General features: G+C 39.3%; 2 protein-coding genes across 2 annotated transcripts in view; one reads left to right on the top strand and one right to left on the bottom strand.

Moving 5' to 3' along the window:
* The window catches only part of LOC140139407 (uncharacterized), a 32,479-nt gene extending 13,287 nt beyond the window's left edge, over positions 1-19,192 (top strand). Inside the window, exons 3-6 of the mRNA XM_072161170.1 lie at positions 1,986-2,228; positions 9,973-10,245; positions 15,906-16,228; positions 18,454-19,192. Coding sequence (XP_072017271.1) covers positions 1,986-2,228; positions 9,973-10,245; positions 15,906-16,228; positions 18,454-18,594 — 980 coding nt within the window. The 3' untranslated portion in view covers positions 18,595-19,192. The remainder of the gene's footprint in view (positions 1-1,985; positions 2,229-9,972; positions 10,246-15,905; positions 16,229-18,453) is intronic.
* A 2,117-nt stretch (positions 19,193-21,309) lies between these two features.
* LOC140140008 (sodium-coupled monocarboxylate transporter 1-like) overlaps positions 21,310-22,123 on the bottom strand; it is an 88,509-nt gene continuing 87,695 nt past the window's right edge. The window contains exon 17 of the mRNA XM_072161817.1: positions 21,310-21,993. Coding sequence (XP_072017918.1) covers positions 21,877-21,993 — 117 coding nt within the window. The 3' untranslated portion in view covers positions 21,310-21,876. The remainder of the gene's footprint in view (positions 21,994-22,123) is intronic.

Genomic DNA, 22,123 nt, shown 5'->3' with positions numbered 1-22,123 from the left:
CACTGAAATTTTAGTGTAGTAATTGGATTCCTTGCCCCAATAATATACATAACATTTGTTACCAGTGTGTTATTATTTTTTGAGAAAAATGCAAAAATAGTCAAAAATTAACCACATGGGTGTAGTACCACCTTAAAGCATATCTACACGGATTGTTAATTGTCACTGTACGAATATTTTATCTCGGCACGTACGTGACAGTGAGACACGTTAAAATAGCCCCTGAGTACAGAGCACTGGCGTTTAAGAGGAATCAGAGATAGAATGACTGTATGCCTACGTGACGGTGCCTACGCACGTGACGGTGATTTATCACTGCCTAAAGGAAGCGACATAATTCATGCTCCTGAAAGACTATAAGAAGGTACCTCCTGAATTATGCCAACAATTCAGTTAAAAACTAGATCTGGCAAACGTGTCGTAATACACTGATGTTAGCCCAGATGATTTCAAGTATGCCGAATTCGGCACCCTTAACCAGACGATTTCAAGTTGGTTGAAAATTAAGACTCGTTCCAGAAAAAGCTGTCAGATCCTTCAAATTTGGAAGAAAAAACATGATATATAGTCCACAAGTTGAGCTCCATGGCACCCCATTCCCGAAATGAAAACAGTTTAAGTACGTATACTTTTGTATTAGTTCCTTCATATACTACAACTTGTGAAATTACCCTTTTATACACCAAAATGACGAGTTCATCACCGGTTGTAAGTTACACCAGTAATATTGAATATCTCTGTGTTAAATATAGTTCAAGTCTGCCGAATTCGGCACCCTTAACCAAAAACTTTCAGAGGCTATGTACAGGGAGGTTAAAATATTTTGTTTGAACCAAAACTATTTTTTGGTGTTTATATAAGTAAACACATATTTTGAGGGGGAGGGGGGTTCTCAAATTTTTGGGTTATTACACCCCCTAATTATAATGTGATAAACAAGCAAGTCAAGCTAATCATCTACATACTCTTGATAATGCACCCGATGATCTGATGATTCTGAAATTGCGAACATTTTCAATTCAATTTGATGTTATTTTATTTCGCTACATGGATATCGTTAACAATTATTGATAATGAATATCAATAACATTTTTTGATCCTCAATCTAATTTAGGCCACGGTGCTTAATCTCGCCGATTACCTCTGCGTCGTCTCGGAGCATTTCGATGGCTCTCCTGCGGTTGCAGTTTCAAGCCGCAGCACGCCGACTAATTAATACAGTGTGACCATATCCCTGGTTGCGAATTCGCAAGCAGTTATGGGCATCGAATTCGCAACATCTTGCCATCTTCTTGCTCTGCGGTTTGCCATTCATTACTCAAAACCTTTATATTAATGTTTATTGTAGTACTTACTTCAGTTTACTCACCGTGAGCAATTTGCGGATTACTCGAAATAATCCGGCAAAGAATCAACGCACTCAAGGACACTAATTTGTAAGGGTATTGTTGTCAAGTGTTATAAGCCGGTTGTGAGAAATGCAGGAGTTGGGCCGATCAAGGATCTGAATGGGTGACTGAACATGGCTTTTCATCGGGCAGACACACATTTTGTTAGTGCATATCGCAACAGTATTTTATTTCTCAGCATAGGCGCATCGGCGGGGGTCTGCGGCTTGGGTTCCGGGCACGCCGCAGAGTTAATCGGCGAGATTAAGCACCCAGGCCTTAGTTGTCGGAAATTCTGAATTTTAGAGTGAGATAACACAAACAAAAAGTGAGATAGCACAAACTAACGGGTATTACTAAATCGTTTCGCAAGCTTGATGTGATTGGATCAGCTCCTGCCGTCCCGTTTAACGAGATTAGTATAGAATTTAATTTATTTACATGCGCGGTAAAAAAATAATTATAACTAACTCTTCATTAACACAGTCTTCGTTAAAAGGCCACGGGATTTAGTTTGCCACCTGACCATTATTCAGGAAGAAGTTTTGTTCCCCTTCTTTGAGAACATAATAAAGCCCAATAAAATTTAATTTTCAGAAAACAGGATTCATGTTCGAGCACACGTCTGTGAAGTTGGCCAAGAGAAAAATAAACAAAACGGTTGGCGATGGTTTTTATCCGATAAAGATCCGTGTAGTTGTACAAGCATCAGACTTGGAGGATTTAATGCAGACACTACTGAACGGTCGTTTAATCCTGAATACAAGAAGTATGTTGATAGTCCGTGGTTTGGAGACGGCGAAGAGAAGATAAGGAATCATTACAACTTGAAATGCAATGGTAAGGCTTTATTTGCACATTGAGAAAGTTTACACATATATATTAGGATGGAGTGAAAAAAAAAATTCAGATAATATTTTTGGGTAGTTATAAAAACTTGCTTACATATAAAATAAGTAACCTGGCAAAAAATTGGAAAATTTGAAGAATATCTTGAGGTTCCACAAAGCACCTGAAAAATGGGGGGAAATTACCAACATTATCCAAATTTACGTTTTGCGGCACGGAAGCGCATGTTGACATGTAATATATGCATAAGTACATCGTCGAAAACTATGAAATTTGGTTTATATGGCTACTGCTTAATCCATTGCTTTAATCACAGGCAGTGTAGCATGTAGCATGAATGAAAACCCTGCCTTGTCCATTATTTGGGTGGTTCGTGGCACGAAGGCGCATGTTGAGATGTTATTATATTCATAAATACATCCCCTAGAACTTTGAAATTTGGTATATGTGACCGTCCAGGTCGAAACGCTCGTAAAGTCGACCCCTGGTCAAATTTGTTTTTCTTCCATGTTTCGAAAATATATATCATAAGCTTTACAATGATTTATCATTTGACTTTAAACGATATCAAGAAGTGGGGTTATAACTGGTTGAACTTTGCTCCTTCAGTAAAAGGGTACATAATTCAGTGGCACTACATTATTTCTCTTTTTCCACATTGCTGGTATTAAGTATCAAATGGTCATAATTGGCGGTCACTTCAAATCATCCCCAACTCAACGAGGTTCAGGAATGTCCTCTCATTGTTAATTGTTGGTTAACCAACCATTTGAACAGGATTTAGCCAAAGCAAACAAAGACTTAAGCTTTTTACTAATTTTATACATTAGTATAAGCTTATTATCCTCTTCAACAATAGGATTAAATATTAGCGTGGACTAAAATGAGAAACATGGAGGACAAATATTAGGGACATATGAATACAACCTCTATGTACATGTTGCACTGTAACTCGAAATACAATTTGCCGACTTTACGAGCGGTTTGAGATGGACCGTCACATACAGGGAATAACAATAAAATTTATACAATTGCATTTTGACTTCTCAGGAAAAAACTAAAAAAGTTATAACAAAAATGTTATATGCATTACAATCAGTAATATCATGGCTAAAAGAAGACGTTTAGTAGGTTTCTTTACTAGCTTGGGTTCGAAAGTTATGTCCGATAAATGAAATCGTCCAGAAAACGTATTGGGCCACTTTTGCCATGTTTGCGTATACATCAAAGAACTGACACAAGAGAATTATAAGTGGTGTTTCTTCATAATCATGAACTTAATAATAATATGATATTTCTTTAAAATCTATAAAATAATGAAGTCATAAAATTTCTTTCAAATTATCTTATAAATAAAGTAGTTTCTCATATCCCCAAGATACCATTGGTAATACTGAGGACAGTTTTTGCATCCATAAGTACAAAACAATAAAGTTTTGAAATTAAGTTCAGCTGGGCTTCTAGCTGTTCTGGGGCAACCACTATTGCCAGCATGTCTGTTAACAAATTCTACATACTTCTCATAGTTATATAATAATGTATGCCTTGATGGAAGACGTGAGTTTGGAAAATGAGCTATAATCAATCTTATGGTTTCTTCTTGACTCCATGTGCAACCGAATGTCACAACCATACAATTACGTTCTTTCAACGTTGGGGTTGAAGGTGTTCATGGTGTCGGGCTGCAGCCACGATTTCTAGTAAATGAGGTTGTTATGTCAGAGCCTAGTTGTGACTTTCAAAAACTCAAGGAGATATTTTATTATGTAATCGTTTCTACCACTTCGAATACCCCATTGTTTTTAAAAACTACCTATCATAAGAGCACCGTCCAACGGGTCCATGGTTCAACTCTATTCAGTCCCTTTTGTAACACTTAGACAAAAGTGGCCCAAGCGGTTTTAAGACTAGGTTACATAATTGGCCATATCTTCACTTGTATACCATCGATGTTATTGAAACAAAACTTATCTGGTGGCTAAAGAAATTATCTTGATAGACATATAAATAACAAACCAAAAATTTAGCGGCATACTTGTGTCATTCTATTTTCAAAATTGTACAAATGTTATTGTTACATACCAGATTTCATAGTTCTAGGGGGTGTACTAATGAATATGTTAACATCCGAACACGCGCTTTTTCCACATTTTCAGGTGCTTTGTGGAACATCAAAATATGCTTCAAATTTTCCAATTTTTTGGCAGGTTACTTATTTTATATGTAAGTAAGTTTTATAACTATCCAAAAAATTATCTCAATTTTTTGTTTTTTCACTCCACCCTAATCATGCTAATATTTATTCGGACTTTTTATTGACATGATTAAGAGATACCAAAGATTGCTCCTAATGTTAGCAGATTATGCATTTGGAATATTTTTGAGAGTCAATTACAGATTATATGCATCAGGTTTTGAAGAAGTGACCACGAAAACTCTGTATTGTCGTCATTTCGTTTAAGGATGTTCATATTCATAAGCATACATGTTATATGATAAGCCAACCGAGCTTAAAATACTCCGAGAGTTCGACAATGGAACTTCGTGACAGATCAAATATTTATGGTTAACGGGTCCTAAAAAGTATTAACAATATACAGGTAAAGTTTAAATTGCAGTACTTTATACAGTATCTCAAGTACGGTTTGTATATCAGTTCGGGGGCACTGCTAATTCAAAGACGTCTCTGATATCAAATACTCTTGAAGCGTCATGTCACCTTACAGTATCATATTTCAGAGACGTTTCATAAATCACATGCTCCCTAGTTTCAAAACCCAGTCGCAAACGATATAAGTAAATTGTGATGAACGTGCCAGCGCAGTGGGAATAATTTTTGTGTATAGGACTTATCAGGGTTGTAGCTAGCCCAAGTTGAGCATGTTGAGTGCCTGCTAATTTTACTATCCAAGTCATGAATTAGATAGTAAAATTGGGATCTTTTTTTACCTCAAAACATTTGATTTTAGCCATTGTAATCTAAGTGTGTTCTGGGACCATTTGTCAGAATTTGCACAGATAGATATAATTTCTGCACAGGTAGATATTTGCTAAACATAGAAAAGCTTATTGTAATACACTCAGCTTCATTCCGATGCGCTGCATCGAGTGCCGAGCTGTCAACAAAGCTCGACGTATGTGATATCACAGACCCCCGTATGTGAAATCACTGACCCGTCTTTGAAATCAGAGACGTCCGGTTATTACGAGTGCCCCCGAACTGATATTATTAATGATCGACATGGTTTGGCTATTATTTGTCAAATGCACTACTCAAATCGAGAAGAACAAGAAATACACTTAATTCGAAATGCATTTGAAAACAACATTTTCGTTATGTCGACGTTGACTCTAGTTTCTGTGCCTTCTGATAAGCAGATAATAACAGCTTACCATTCACCAAGATTATTTATCTCTAAGCAATAATTCAATGACTTTACAGTCTGTTTTTCATATCAACTGAATATTTACAAAGGTCTAAAAGTTTCCAAATCTTTGGGATTAAAAGGAGATATAAAAACGAGCGTGTTACAATAAAATGTTCATACTACGATACACAATGTCATCGCCCCGATATCGTCATGGCAGAACTCCCCATGATGGTATATAGATCGAATCCATTAGTTCTTCAACAGCCAAGCATGACCATTTTGTTCCGACCTGTTTAATAGTTATGACGTTATGGGCCGAGGGACCTCTGATTAAGGCTATTGGTTGGTCACTGACCTCTGCAGTCTACACTGCGTTAGTACCGTGTTATGTTCCGTAACCCTGAATGTTGACGAATGAGGGCAGCAATCAATTTTTTGTTGTGCACATATAAAATCAGTGCAAGCCTTACAATTCTCGCTATTCGCAATAAGGGCGCCGCCAGCGGTTTGCGATGTAATCGTGATGTATCATGGGAAAGCAATAGCCGAAGTAAGATGGACAGGGATTGGTGATGGGCACACATTATGGTATAGTGGAGAGGACAAACGTCATGAGAGAGGTGTAGGTTTCTTGGTGCACCGAGACATAGCGAGATCAGTGCTGGAATGCAGGCCAATATCAAGCCGTTTTATCATACTGAGGTTAGCAGGACAACCTTTCAACATCTCAATCATCCAGGCATATGCACCTACAAGTACGGCATCAGATCAAGAAATGGACATGTTTTACCAGCAACTTCATGGCATAATGACAACAATTCCTAAGAAAGATGTCTTGCTCGTAATTCGTGACTGGAATGCAAAAGTAGGACCAGATGCATATCCAACATGGCAGGGTACTGCTGGCAAATTTGGACTGGGAGTGACAAACGACAGGGGTTACAACCTGCTTGAGTTTGCAAAGTTTTACGATCTTGTCCTGACCAATACCTTGCATCCACAGAAAGAATCAAGAAAAGCTACATGGCACTCACCAAATGGCAAAGTCCACAACATGATTGACTACATCATGATCAGTAAGCGTTTCCAATCAAGTGTGAACCTCGCCCAAACAAGATCCTTTCCTGGTGCTGACATCGGAAGTGACCATGACTTGGTGATGACATCAGTAAGAGTAAAACTGAAAAAGTTAAGGAAAGAGAAGTCACCTAGAGTTAAGTTTGATCTAGAAAAACTCAAGGATCCTGACATTGCTAATGAATTTGAGGCTAAGATTGGTGGCAGATTTGCTCCACTTATAGCAGCCAACTTGGACATCGAGAGTTTTAACAACCAGTTGAATGAGAACTTCATTGACACAGCACAAGAGGTGTTGGGCAAAGTAATAAAGAAGAAACAGGCATGGATGACAGATGATGTGTTGCAATTATGTGACAGGCGCAGGGAGTTGAAGAAGAGGCGTTTCATAAGTGACATCGACCATACCAACTACAGCAGAATTAACAGGGAAGTCAAGAAAACACCAATATGGAGCGTAACAACACTGCAGTAGCTTTTCAAACCATCAGAGACCTTACAAAGAAGAAAGCTGGTAGAACAACAGTAATTGAGGACAAAGATGGACATCTTTTGACTGAGAAGAAGGAAATATCCAACAGATGGAAGGAATATTGTGAGGAACTCTACAACTATAACCTAACATCAGATCATAACCTGTTAAATAGGCTGAAGGCAATGGCAAACACAGAGCAAGAGGAAGATCCACCAATCCTCACCTCTGAGGTTGAAGAGGCTATAAGAAACATGAAAGATGGGAAGTCACCAGGTATTGATAATGTTCCGGCGGAGATGCTGAAAAGCGGTGGCCAAACAACAATCAAGGCTTACACAAAACTCTGCAATGAGGTTTGGGCATCAGGAATTTGGCCATCCTCATGGACACGGTCGATCATCATTCCTCTCCCGAAGAATGGCAACCTTAAATCTTGCAACAACTACCGCACCATCAGTTTGATCAGTCATCCGAGCAAGATACTTCTCCGAATCATTCTTAATAGACTTCGACCTCAAGCAGAGAGAATCATAGCAGAAGAACAGGCAGGATTCAGAAAAGGGCGCAGCACAGTGGAACAAATCTTCAATCTGAGAATTCTAAGTGAGAAATTCCGCACAGATCAAAAGCCACTTCTCCACAACTTCATTGATTTTAAAAAAGCATTTGACCGTGTTTGGCAAGAAGCAATGTTTGAAATCCTAAGAAAGTTCAACATCAGTAATGGAATTGTAAATGCAATTGAAGCATTGTACACTGCATCTAAGAGTACTGTACTACTAGGAGATAAAATCAGTGAGTGGTTTCGTACCCGAGTTGGAGTCCGACAAGGTTGTCTACTGTCACCAACCATCTTTAACATCTTACTTGAGTATATCATGATGGAAGCTCTTGATGGATTCGAGGGAACAGTCAGCATCGGAGGGCGAAGGGTTACCAACTTGCGATTCGCTGATGATATCGACCTCTTGGCAGGACAACCTGAAGAACTAAGTGATCTCACAAGAAGGCTAGATGACAGTGCAAGGCGACTTGGCATGGAAATCAGCGCTGCAAAGAGCAAGGTCTTGAAGATGGGGTCTGATGAAATAGTAGAAGTTCATGTTGGAGGCGAAGAACTTGAAACAGTTACACAATTCAAATACCTTGGTGCAACCATCACAGATGATGCCAAATCAGTGCAAGAAATCAAAATCAGAATTGCTGTAGCGACATCATCACTAGCCAATTTGAAACCCATTTGGAGAGACAAGAACATCTCAATGGCAGCAAGAATGAGCCTCCTGAGAGCATTGGTAATTTCCGTCTTCCTGTATGGGTGTGAAACCTGGACGCTTAATGCCGAGATGGAAAAGAGGATTAACGCATTTGAGATGAATTGCATGAGAAGGCTCCTCCAGGTCCACTACTCTACGCATACTACCAACAAGCAAGTAAGGGCAATGATGGAAAGTTTCATCGGAGAGCATGAACACCTGATCTCCATTGTGAAAAGAAGACAACTCCAGTGGTTTGGCCATGTGATCAGATGGAAGAACAGTCTAGCAAACACCATTTTGCAGGGAGGTACAGATGGGGTAAGGAAGAGAGGAAGACCAAAGAAGACGTGGATTGATAACATTAAAGACTGGACTGGACTGGACTTTGACCAGCTCATACGATCAGCTGAGGACAGAGACCTTTGGAAATTATGCATCTCTAAAGCCATCACTACGTCGCCCCAACGGCCTCCTAGCTATGGGACATAGATAGATAGATAGATCATGGGAAAATCGTGATGTATCATGGGAAAAGGTCGACATCCAAGTCCGCGCAATACGAATATGACCATGCTATTACATAGGAACACGTGACAATATTTTTTAGTTTGTCAATATAACGGTATTACACGCAAATCGATAGAGAAAAAATTAATTGTGCACATTTCAAATCACATTATTAAGTATTATTGAGTATCGATTCGCGTGTAACACCTTTATTTTGACTAAAAAAATATTGTCACGTGTTCCTATGTAATAGCATGGTAATATTCGTATTGCGCGGACTTGGATGACGACCTTTTCCCATGATACATCACGATTACATTTTTTTATAAAAAAGCAAAAATGACGGGAGATATTCATCATTTTCTATTGATGTATCGTCTAAAGAGCTAGTGCACAAAAATATTGTCACGTGTTCCTATGTAATAGCATGGTAATATTCGTATTGCGCGGACTTGGATGTCGACCTTTTCCCATGATACATCACGATTACATTTTTTTTATAAAAAAGCAAAAATGACGGGAGATATTCATCATTTTCTATTGATGTATCGTCTAAATAGCTAGTGCACAACTTGGCTGCCCAATTGCCCTAGCCCATCTGGAAAGGACAAGACCGCGAGCGGTTACTTCAAATTATTCCATTGCCACCATTTGATTTAATCGTTCAGGAGTTCTATAGAGACGGAGAGACACTGCTTATTTTATTGTCTTCTCGACAATGTATGATTTTTTATTCTGTTTGGTCGTTACTAACAATAGAGTAGTTATCATTGATTAGGGGGGATACACGTGTATTGATTTAGTTTCCCTACCTGTACAATATATTATTATTTATCTGGCGTTGTCACCAGTACAAAGGGGCTCATTTATGAGGTGCGATGATGGGAATAAGCACATGTTTTATGTACATGTATAAGGATCTAGCACACATGACTTCATGTAAAATCAGGTGAAAATGTACTAAAAGGTTCACAAAATTACAAATGAGAGATTTTGTTATATGCTATTGTTGATTTTCTTTGATGATTATCCTATTATTATAATAGAAGAAACTACTCCAGAGGGAACAACATCTAAAGGAACAACTGTTGAGGAAACAACTTTTGAGAACTCTACTTCAGAGGCAATTACTATTATAGAGGAAAGAACTTCCGATGGAAGTAATTTGAAGGAAACCACTTCTGACAAGATTTACGGAACATCCTCCGAACAAACTACATCTGAAGGAACAAGTTCCAAGAGAACAGCTTCTGAAACGACTTTTTACCAAACAAGTTTCAAAGATACAACTTCTGATGAATCGACGACATTGGCAGAAGGTACGAAATTATGTCAAAAGCTTTTAATCACTCCAAAGGTGTGTGGTCCTATTTCATGACCTTTTCTACGGAGACGCACCCTATTCCAATTGTTTTACTTAATCAATTATAGTGGTTTGAATATTTACAGATAGTCAGGTTACAAACTAAATTCCGTGGCCTTCTTTTGAAGACAATGTGCCACCTATCCTAACAGGTTGCTGAGTCCCAAGTAAAATATTTATACATGTTTACAAAAATCCAGATGCAGCAAATGGCGGCCATCTTGTTTTTCAAAATGGCGCCCCTTTTGAAAAAATAATTTTCCAATATTTTTCAAACTGACCCTTCCCATTGTGAATTTGTTGGTACAATTGCATTATTGTTTTAGGCCTAGGATATTGTTTATGACATAATGCACTAATATTGACGATTTTGATATTCAAATTGGCCGCCAAAATTTCAAATGGCCGCCATATTCAACTTATTTCCTCTAAACATACAATGAGCATTGTAAAATATAAGTTTAAGCAAGTAACATGTTAATTAATATACCAACACATACACAAACTCCATACTACACTGCAAATATACTCTTCACACCTCCCCCACACACCCAACCCCTCATTTAAATGCTTATGCCTACGTGTAATTATGAATTTACTTTTTATGATAACATTTTATTATAAAATAGTTCCTGAATTTAAGATCTGTAACTTCCACCTTAAATGTCTTCATGTCTCCTCATCTGGAAATGATAATAATAATTATGTTCCCGCTAAGTTTGATGCACCAGGGCCAGCCCATACCCATACCCTAACCGGTAATCCTAATCTTTACCCCGATCACCCCTAACTTGGTACCTAACTCATAACCCTGTAGGCCTACCCTGATAAACGTTACATAGTACTCTGATATCTATACCCCATAACATGTATCCTACACTAGTACCCGAAAGTCCTATCCTTATACCCTCCTCGGTTCGCATAACCCTGTATTCTTTGTACCCCTAACCACATCCCTGGCCAGCAGCCTTATACCCATCCCTAGGACCCCTAGACCCATCCAAGGGACCCCTTAACACAACACCGGGACCCATAATCCACTGCCCAGTAGCCCATGACCTGATATGTTCCGGCTAAGTTTGATGTACTCGGACCAGCCCATAACCACATCATTGGCACCCTAACCATATCCTTAGTACCCTAAGTCTCTTACCCCAGTGCAGTTACACAGTCCTCGATCTGCACCCCTAAATAACGCCATCCCTGGGACAGACTCCAGGCGCCAAACCTGGAAACCCGGAACTCCACCATATCCCCGGAACACCTAACACCAACTATGGGACCTTCATTCTTAGAACCTCTTACCTCGTCCCCGAGACCCATGACCCGTCCCTGGGACCCTAATCCCATCCGGTACCCTTAACCCCTTTCTTTGTACCCATTACCGCAACGTTGGGACCCCTAACTCCATCCCATTACCCCTTACCTTATTCCCAGGGACCTCTAACACCAACTTTGGGACTTTTAATACCCATAACACGTCCCTGGGACCCTCATCCTACTATTGGTACATGTAACCCCACAACCTGTTTTCCCTTAACCAATGCCCGGCACCCGTTACTCTGTTCCTGGTACCCATTACCCCAACCCCGGGACCTCTTACTCTATTCCCATTATCACCCCTTACCCTATTCCCTGGGACCTCTAACACCAACTATGGGACTTTTAACTCTACCGTATTCCTGGAACCCGTAACTCCGTCCCCGAGACCTGTGACCTATCCCTGGGACCCTAATCTCATCTTTGGTAAATGTAACCCCACATCTGGTTCCCCGTATCCAATGCCTGGTATCCCTTACACTGTTCCTTGTACTCATATCCCTAATCCTGGGCCTCAATACCCTAATATTACCCTATTCCCTGGGACCTCTAACACCAACTATGTAACCTTGAACTCAATTCAAGGAACACCAAAATCTGTCCCTGAGACCCATGAAACATCCCTGGGACCCTAATCCCATCTTCCGAAACTGTTAGCCCACATCCGGTTCACCTTATCCAATGTCCAGTACCCCTTACCCAGTTCCTGGTACCAATTACCCTAACCCTGGGACCCCTAACTCAATCCCAGTAACCCATATCCTATCCCAAGGACCTCAAACACGATCATGTGACCTCTATCTAACCCCATTCCTGAAACCCATGACCGGTCATCGCTGGAGTGAAAATCATAGCCCCTTCACCGGGGACCCATAACCGGTTGTGCCCATTACCCTGTCCTCAGTACTCGTAGACCTTCCTCAGTGCACCTAACTCTGTTCCCGGTAACCATTATCCAAACCCTGGGACCTAGTTACCCCTCACCCTATCCAATATTTTCAAACTGACCCTTCCCATTGTGAATTTATTGGTAAAGTAGGAATAATATGTTTCAGGTGCCCTAAGACCGACCATGGGACTCTGCCCATTCCTGGAACCCCTAACCCTGTCCCCTGAACCCCTAATCCTGTCCTTGGTACCCCAAACCCCATTGCTGATATCCCTAATCTCATCCCTGGAACCCTAGCGCCTTCACCTGGATCCATAAACTGTTGTCCCTGGGACCTTCGGTACCCTTTACTAGTACTCTTTACCCCATCCCTGGTAATGGTATCCGTAACTCCATCCCTAGAAACCCTTTTAGTCCATCCCCGGGACCCATAACCCATTTCTGGGACCACTCGGTACATTTTACCCTGTTCTCAATACCCCTCAATACCTCTCAATGTCTGGCCAATACCATGTCCAGGGGGGTCTTCCTGTTTGAAGGTGTACAGGAAGGTGCCACGGTTTTTAGGTACCCTTTTCAGCGATTTTGGTATATCGATGGGTGGGTTTGCAAGCTTGTTCAGTGGAGACCAGAGCAACCAACTGGGCATGTTTGGGCAAAAGTTCCCTTAAATGCGTCAACCCCGCCCGTCATGTGCTTATGGATGTAGTAATACAGCCTAGCCCAAACTAGCACCACCAACTGTTCTTGTTCTTGTATAAAGGATACCCATATGATTATGAGCCAAGAAAATGTTTTTGATACATTTTCTATGGCACTTTAAAATGTTATAATATATATACGAAATGTAGTCATCATTTCGGGGTGGGTGGGTGGTGTGTGGTGGTGTGGGGGTGGTTGTGTATTAAGTAATTAGGTATGGAATTTTTGTGTTATTATTTTAATATTCATTGCACGTGTCCAATTTCCTATGTTACCAGATTGATGTAGGCTTATTGTCTGCTTGAAGGATATAAATTGATTTCGGTGGCCATTTTGAACTTTTGGCGGCCATTTTGAATTTGTAAATCATTAATAGTGGTGCTACTGTATGCCAACGTGACAAAACTACTATAACAAGCCTACAATCGCTACTGTGCCAATAAAATCACATTGGGAAGAGGCAGTTTGTCAATTATTTGACATATTTTGCCAAAATCGACGCCATTTTGAAAAACAAGATAGCCGCCTTCTGCTACATCTGGATTTTTGTAAACATGTATAAATATGTTACTTGGGACCCAAACAACATACTAGGATAGGTGGCACATTGTCTTCATCAAAAGGCCACGGGACCTATAAACTGGGTAATTTGCTGCCCGACTAATTCACATTTATCACAATTTTTATTATGGCCAATAGAACAATATACTATTATGGTAGTACACTACAATGTTACCACTTATTTTTCATTACATCTAAGCCGTGAACGAATCATCGCACGCCATACCTTTTGCTGGCTTTGAGCAATGCAATATATGATCCTTCTCTTGATTTCAAAGTCACTGTTGATAAAGTGGAGGATGGGGCTTTAAATCGTGTCACAATTTTTTTAAGCTTTAGTTATTCTTGTAAAGCTCGATGAGTATTATTGCATTTGAATCAATGGAAAGAATTGTAAACAGAATTTCCGACAATTACAGTAAACAATGGTATGCTAAATACCGATCGATCTCATTGTTCAGGTTGGTCATCCATTGCTTAAATTTTAAAACCGATGATAAATCAATAATCATGATAATTTAGTCTACTATCTTTTACGAGGATGGGTTAGACCACACCAATCTTTGTCATACATAAATTCTCCCAGCCACATTTCTCTAACATAATATGGATTTAATTTAAAAAAAGGGAAATTTAGTTCGGCAGAAGTGGGGCACGAAATCACGCCACACCGTTATCGTGAATTTTGAATGAGTCTATAGCGCCTTAGACTAAGTTAGACCGCTCGGCCACGTAACTTATTGGTATCCATCTTGAAACTTTTTTGAAAATGGAATGGATTTTATTTTTTTTAAAGGGATATTTAGTTCGGCAAAAGTTGGGCACGAACTCACGCCGCACCGTTGGGTTTTGAACATACAATCGCAACATCAACATAATTAGGCTTACCACGTGACAAGCAAAGACAAAGAACGTATATCATATTTGGAATTTTATTTGCTTAAAAACATTAATGTGTATTATAATAGCGCTCAATTGTTGTTAACTGCGTGTTCTACATACAGAAATCCTACAATAAATGAGACTCTATTATAATAGTATACATGCACAATACATTATATCAATTTTGAGTCGCCGGGCTGCAGCGCGTGCGCTACTCGTAGTCGTATAATACAAGTGGGTCAGTATATGGAGCCTACCATTTTTCTCGTATACACGTCGATGTTTTTATCATTTATATACAAAATCCCCATTAGACCTCAAATTGTATTTCATGAAATAAAAGATTAGATTACCATTAAAACGAAACAGTAATCTTTGACTGGGTAATGTAATGTGTACATAGAATCTTCAAGGTTTTTTCTGTCGTCATTCTCACTAAAAATATTTGGCGCATATAAAATTGAAATAAAATTATCTGCCTCTTAAACGACATCAAATGTGCCACAATTGGGTATCACGAATCGTTATATATGATGTGCAGTTAATAATATTCATATTTTCTTTTATCCAGAGGATGCTTCAGTTTTGACACAAAAAATATTTTATTGAAAACCCTCTCACTCGGTTATTGCAAAAAGGTAACCACGCTTCCGTAGAATGTGCAATAAATTCGCATTAAAATTTTTATTATTTTAACAGCATTCTAGAAACTCTTTGCGTTTGGCGAAAAGAGGAGTAGGGTTAGATGTAAATTATGATGGTTTAATTTTTATGTACGTAGTTCGTCGGTCACAACACATAATGGCGTAGAGTGATTTTCCAAATTTTCCGTTTCACATAGTGGCGTATAGGTTTAGAGCTAGCTATTATCATATAATAGTAATCCTTGTTAACTATTAACGATGCAGTTTAATAGTTTGAACCTTAAACTACAATTTCAAATGAAATCGGGACACTGAGAGATGATAGGGGAGATGTATCGACTCTGTTACTAGTAGCATATCCCTCAAAAACGATTTGCTCGGAAACGTATTTTGTCCTTCACGTACGCCACTATGTGTTGCGAGTTAACTTGCGACCGACGAATTAGTTTGGCTGGCTCCACGAGATAATACCTCGTCCGAAAGTTGCAGTACTGCAGATTCAGAAACATTGCTGAAGACTGACTTTAAAATCATATAAATATGCTGGCTACCTATTCACCGAAAAAGAAAAAGAATAAAGATAAAATTCTAAATCCAAGTCTGCCCGTTTCTCCATAGAATGCAGTCAACCCATGCCTCTTGGTATGGAAAGTGGATCTATCGGCGATGACCAGCTCAGCGCTTCTTCCTTTTATTCCTGGTTAGATAGGCCTTCAGAAGGCAGACTAAACAACAGCGCCTATTGGGCATCAGGAAACAAAAACAACAACCAGTGGTTCCAGGTGAAATTTCTGTCTGTAGTTACAATAACGGAGATCATCACACAAGGTAGTGGGGATTCCCACATACCATGGAGATATTGGATAACACAACTTCGTATTGCGTTTATAGATTCTGCAAGTACATTGAAGCTTATAAGGGATGCTGATAATAATATCGTGGTAAGTGTTAATATATTGGTGATGTGAATCACAGACCTTCACAACGGCTTATGGTTAAAAAAAACAGGTGTGCAGGCGCTAGTCATAATTATGGTTCGCTAGTCTTAAAAAGGTTCGCTTGTCCGAAACCCCGGTCCGAAACATGAGAAGATTCACTAGCCAAAAACTAGGGTAGGGGTTTCGACTGTGACAAGGTTTAGGGTTATGGTAATAGCAAACCAATAAACTTTAGGCTTTCACTGGTGAACATTAGGATTATCGACCCTTAGAATTTCGCCAATATCTTTACCTTTACCATGTTTACATTGCGGTCGGTGTTTATACGGCCGCCTGAATGGAATAAACATGCTTCAGTTGCCATCTTGTGTCCCAACCTAAATGCTACTATACCATCCGTATTCTGCTGTAAAATGGTAAAAGGAACCTGACAAGTGCCGTGACTTGTCGCGAAATATGTTTATGTTATTATTAATTCATATAGCAGTTATAGGGTACTTCAACAATACATAATTGTGCTTCGCTACTCGGTGAAAGATTACAACAACCACAACAAGATAACAAAACATAGGTAATAACAATAGAAATCACCTTCTGATTAATAAAAAAAAGTGCCGTGATTTATAGTGCGCTTGCTTACTTGCTTACTTGCTTAATTCGAGTGGTGTCCTCGAACTGTGCTGGCTTTCCGCAACTTCCTGTCCTCCATTGCTGTCTTGAAGTCTACTGCCTCCAGTCCAGTGTCATTTTTCAGAATGTCAATTTAGGTCAGAGCAGGTCTTCCAGGTTTCCGCCTCCCATGCGTAGGTGTCCAATGAACCATTTTTGATGCGGGCTCATCACTTCTAGAACAGTGGCCAGCAAACCGGGTTCTTCTTTTCCTGATCTTGTGGCTTAATTTGGGAAGATCTCCATATAGGTCTGCATTTGACCTATGTTCTTTCCAATGCACATTCAGTACAGTTCTTAGCATACGAGTGTAACAGCCATCCAGACCCTTTGCAAGTTTAGGGGTGATGGTCCATGCTTCGCATCCATAAAGCAGCACCGACTCCACTGTTGCAGCAAAAATACGAAGTTTGAAACTCTTGGTAAGAGTTAACCTCCAGATTTTCTTTAGTTTACTGCACGCCCTCCATGCTGCTGCTTTACGTAACTTTACATCCCTTTTTGTGCTTTTCATCCAAGCGCCTACGTATTTGAAGTCATCTACCTCTAGTTCTACACCCTCATTTGTTGTGATGCTTTCTCTCCTGTTATTGTAGGACATATACTTTGTTTTACTTCCATTCATCTTCAGGCCCACTTTAGCAGCTGAAGTCTCCACTCTATGAAGCAGTTCTTGTGCTTGGTCTATTTCCTCAGACAACATTGCAATGTCGTCAGCAAAATCAAAGTCTGTCACCACGGCTGGACCAACTCTCCTACTTCGCCTCTTTTCCAGATGGAATCCTAGCTCCTCTTTATTTCCTTCAATAGCTATTCTCAGTGCAAAGTCGAGGACAATCACAAACAGGTATGGGGCGAGGGTATCCCCCTGCAGTACTCCTGCGCTACGCACAGGCAACAACGCCTAGACGTTGATCCACAAGCCTCAGCACACTTTACAGGTTGTCGCTGACCACTACGGCCCCACATCATTCCATAAACCATATAAACAACATTCCATAAAATAACCATCGCAACCATGATCAGCTCCACGAGTTTCGTACGGGTTACAACGAGACAAATTAGCAGTAAGTTCCTTGTCCAGGGGAATTTAAAGCTAACTCAATTTTTCCACGAGAGCGTACTAGGCACCGCCAGGGTTCGAACCCGCAACCTCTCTCACCATAGTCGAACGCCTTATCGATTGAGCTAACTTGACTGCTTAATTCAAAGCCGTTTAAAATTAGTGGGATGTTATTTGTAATTCGAAATTATTTTATTAAAAATGTAGTTTGTAAAACCTTGCGCGATAAAATGCTGTAAAGTCAAATTGGTATAAAACACGTTAATTAATTGTGCCAAATAAAATAGGCAGGGATCGATTCAAAATCGGCAAACAAGGCAATTGATGGGGACTGCCATGTAAACATAAACAGTTTCCCTGTGTCAGATTTTAGCGCCAGTAATTTAAGATTAGGATAAATGATAAAGGGATGGACGTTATTGAATTCCCATCATATAATTTTAATGTGAAATACGGTATTGTAAGTAAGTTTCTCTTTTTCTGTCATATTATCTAGACATTTACTGCAAATACCAATTACGACTCCGTGGTATCTATATCTCTTCCTGGACCAATCGCTACACAGATTCTGCGCATCATTCCTACAGCATGGCAAGGATGGTGCTCTTTTCGTCTGGAAGTTGTTGGCTGCAAATAAAGCAATGATTGCTGAGCCGGACGGCTGTAAATAACGTATGCATCATGTCAGTACTGGATGTCAGTGACGTAACCGTGATATTGATTGCATTTTAAGTGTGTTTCCTGTTTTATGCAAGTTGTGCACTTTATTCGCTGTCGTAGTGCACGTTAGTAACCATTGGTTACTGCTGCAAACGTGGGCTTATACCCCTGTTCCGAATTTTGATATGCCATAGGCTTTGTGTTGTGATCATTTCGATCAGTGGTTCGTAACAAAGAAAGCGTGATCCAGTTGACCTAGCAACGGTCATATTCTAACGTGCACTACGACAGCGAATTGGTACACATCATTGAAGTTTGTGGGGTGTTTTATTATATTGATTAGAGTTTAGGAAACAAATAAAGCAATAAGTATAGGCCTTCACGTACTGTCATATGAAGAGTAGACAACAAAATAATAATCAAAAATGCATTCTATCAGTAGGGACTGTATATGAACAGCCCCTGGTTTTATGTACAAATCATAATAATATTCACCAATTATTTAGGCACCATGTTTAGTTGGTTCTCCTATAGCGCTATAGGTTATATATAGGCACCGATGGCTCTTTCGTTATTATGCTCGATCCAATGTAATACGTATTACATCTCCAGGGTAAGACGGAAGGAGCCATCGGCACCAAATTAAACATGGTGCCTTACATACCCCCCCCCTTCCAAAAAAAAAACACAACAACAACATATCACCTTTCGTCCAAATTCTCCACGAAAAATAAAATCCCAGTGATCCCCCATTCTTCTTCATCAAAAATTGAGATTGTGGTATAGAAGAAAGCTCATATTTGCTCATTACCATAGTGCAGTCTAAAACGTATTGAATTGTAATAACTACACCGGAAGTGTATTACACTATCCTAATGTTATATGTACATGTTTTTCCTTCTCATAATATTATTCTTTTTATTAATATTATACGTATACACTGCAGTTAAATGCTTGCTAAAACTGGAAAATATGGCTTCTGTCATTTCACTCATCACTAAATTACTAAATTAAGTTTTCGAAAAATAATGAAGATTTTTCTTTTGGTTTTTTTTCGTCCTTTATTCCATTTGAATGACAAAATGTAGAGTCTTCAAAACGACACATTCTGATATTTCCTCCTTCATAGCGATTCCCGTCGCCTTTTGTATCGGGCTCATTATAGCGTGACAGATTAACCCTCACTGTGATATGTTCATAATCTGCATGTTTGAAGGTAAAGTCTATGTAAATTTTTGAAATGCTCTCTGAATAATGGTATTAGCTGGAAAAGTGAAGTTGCATTGGAAGTTGAAGGTGCTGAATGAGGTACCAAAATGGGCAGAACAAAATTCTTCATCTACAGACCACTTTTTTTGGTAATATAGTTTAAGAGTCTTTGAGATTTTATTTGTTTTTATTTTTTGTGCGCTGTACATCTAACAAATACACTAAAACGATATGTGCATCATTAGCACTATGCTATTTTGTACGTTTACTATAATAAACCCAAACACACCCACAAAACAACAACAGACAAACAAAGAGCGATGATAATAACAAACAACAAAAGCGTATCAAATACTATAACAAAAGTCGGAATTAAAGAAACTAGTCCGCATCTGACGTCACCTGTCAATCAAACTCCTCACAGCCCGTGATTGGTTTATAGTAACACGTAAAATGGAGGTAGATTCATCCGGTGCCTTCATTAGAGAAAAGGAAGCAGCAGAAAATGACGAACGATGTCTGCACTTTAACAAGTAAAAAAGCAACAATTCTAGGCACTGTTGACGTGGTGCCTTCATAAAAGTTTCCTATTTATACTAAGATGGTTTGTATAATATACTTTATATATGATTTATTTGAAAGTGAAAGGCTAACCATAGGGCACGCTGTTTATCCGTTGCGTTCAGAAATTTCAATCATCGCGACAAGCCGTTTCTAAGTTTTACAGATGATGTCCGACGTGAAACTAGTATCTTTAATTCCGACTTAATTGTCAAGCACTATTAGAATGTTAGCTATGCCACCAGAATACATTTTGTATTTCAGTAATTCGATAGTACTGGTCTGCATGTTACATGTATAATTTACCCGAAGATTGTGTAGATTCGCACAATATAATCCATTCGTAGAAATGCCTCACAAAGTGAACTGTGAATACCATTTCAGATGCATGGTGGACATCCCGGGGCATACACACTAGGATGGTACTGCTCAGGAACTGCCAGTGGTCCGAAGGTCATTGGTCCAAAATTAAAGTTACTGTTGGGGCTTAGGGCATTTTAGGTTAGGGTTAAGGACATTGGGTTTAGAGTTAGGAATAGGGTAATGTTATATACCGTTAGGGTAAGTGTTAGGATTAGAGTTATGAGGGGTTTAGGGTTATGTTGAGGGTTATGACTAGGCTTGAGGTTATAGGTAATGATTAGGGTGCAGTTTAGGGCTGAAGTTTTCAGACTAAATACCGTACGGACTATCGATCTGTAACCCCAGCTGCATGAAATAGGTAAAATCTGTTGAATTTGTTGGGCTTTGTACTCCTCTCCGTCCTTTGTGTATGATATACTCCATACATCGAAAAGGATATTATGATAACTAAACGATGGGCTATTGTATTTAAAAGCTACGCCTTCTTGAGAAAGATTTTGGAATTCCAATCAAGTTTAAAAGTCTTGATCAGATCATACACTTTTCATCCATGGAGCATCTGAACATCGTGGGAAATGGTATGTAAGATTGTGGAATATTCTAAACAAAAAACGTTGTGTCAAAATCCATCTGGAAACGCTCACAAAATTCAACCTGGATTGTCAATGTAGTTTCAACTGGAATTGAGGAAGCAGGTGTCATCTTTCACAGTGGGATAGGAATTCAAATGGAAGAGTCACATTCATAACCTCGGATCAATTTAAATTGCAATAGAAAAGGTAATGACGACAATAGTATAATAGATCTATGTTGGCCTACTAGATGTTCTCATAAGTTCCATTTTGCATTTCCAAAGGTAACAGGTGCCAGTTTTCAGGGGGGGTAGATTTTAAATGGAAAAGCCCACTATTATAAGAAAATTACAAGAGGCACTGGACAGAAATGACGCCAACAACAGTACAATTGTTATAGATGTTAATTCTTGGATGAGTCCCATATGTTGCTGCCATTTCTCAGGTAGCAGGTGTCAGTTTTCACAGGGGGTTTGGTTTTTGACTGGAAGGGTCCAATATTATAACAAAATTACAACATAAATGACGACAACAAACAATAACAGCGGTGACTTCTACGTAGAAGTAGATGTGCCCGTGTCCCGTGTTGCTACCATGTCTGGCAGATTATTGGTGCAATCAGCGAACTCTATACCATCAGACTTCTTGACGGCAAGCTCCAGATCGTATTCCTATGGAATAAATAATGTTAGTGTTACCATGGATACGGTTAAATCCGGGCTTAAAGTTTCAAGTTATACAGTGTGTGTTAGATTAGGATCAGGATTAACGTGTTAGGTTAGGACTAGGATTAACTTCGCA

Source organism: Amphiura filiformis, chromosome 18, assembly GCF_039555335.1.
Source record: "Amphiura filiformis chromosome 18, Afil_fr2py, whole genome shotgun sequence".
Classification (NCBI taxonomy): Eukaryota; Metazoa; Echinodermata; class Ophiuroidea; order Amphilepidida; family Amphiuridae; genus Amphiura; species Amphiura filiformis.
Note: the sequence above shows the minus strand (reverse complement) of the source record. Positions and strands in the feature narration are given on the sequence as shown.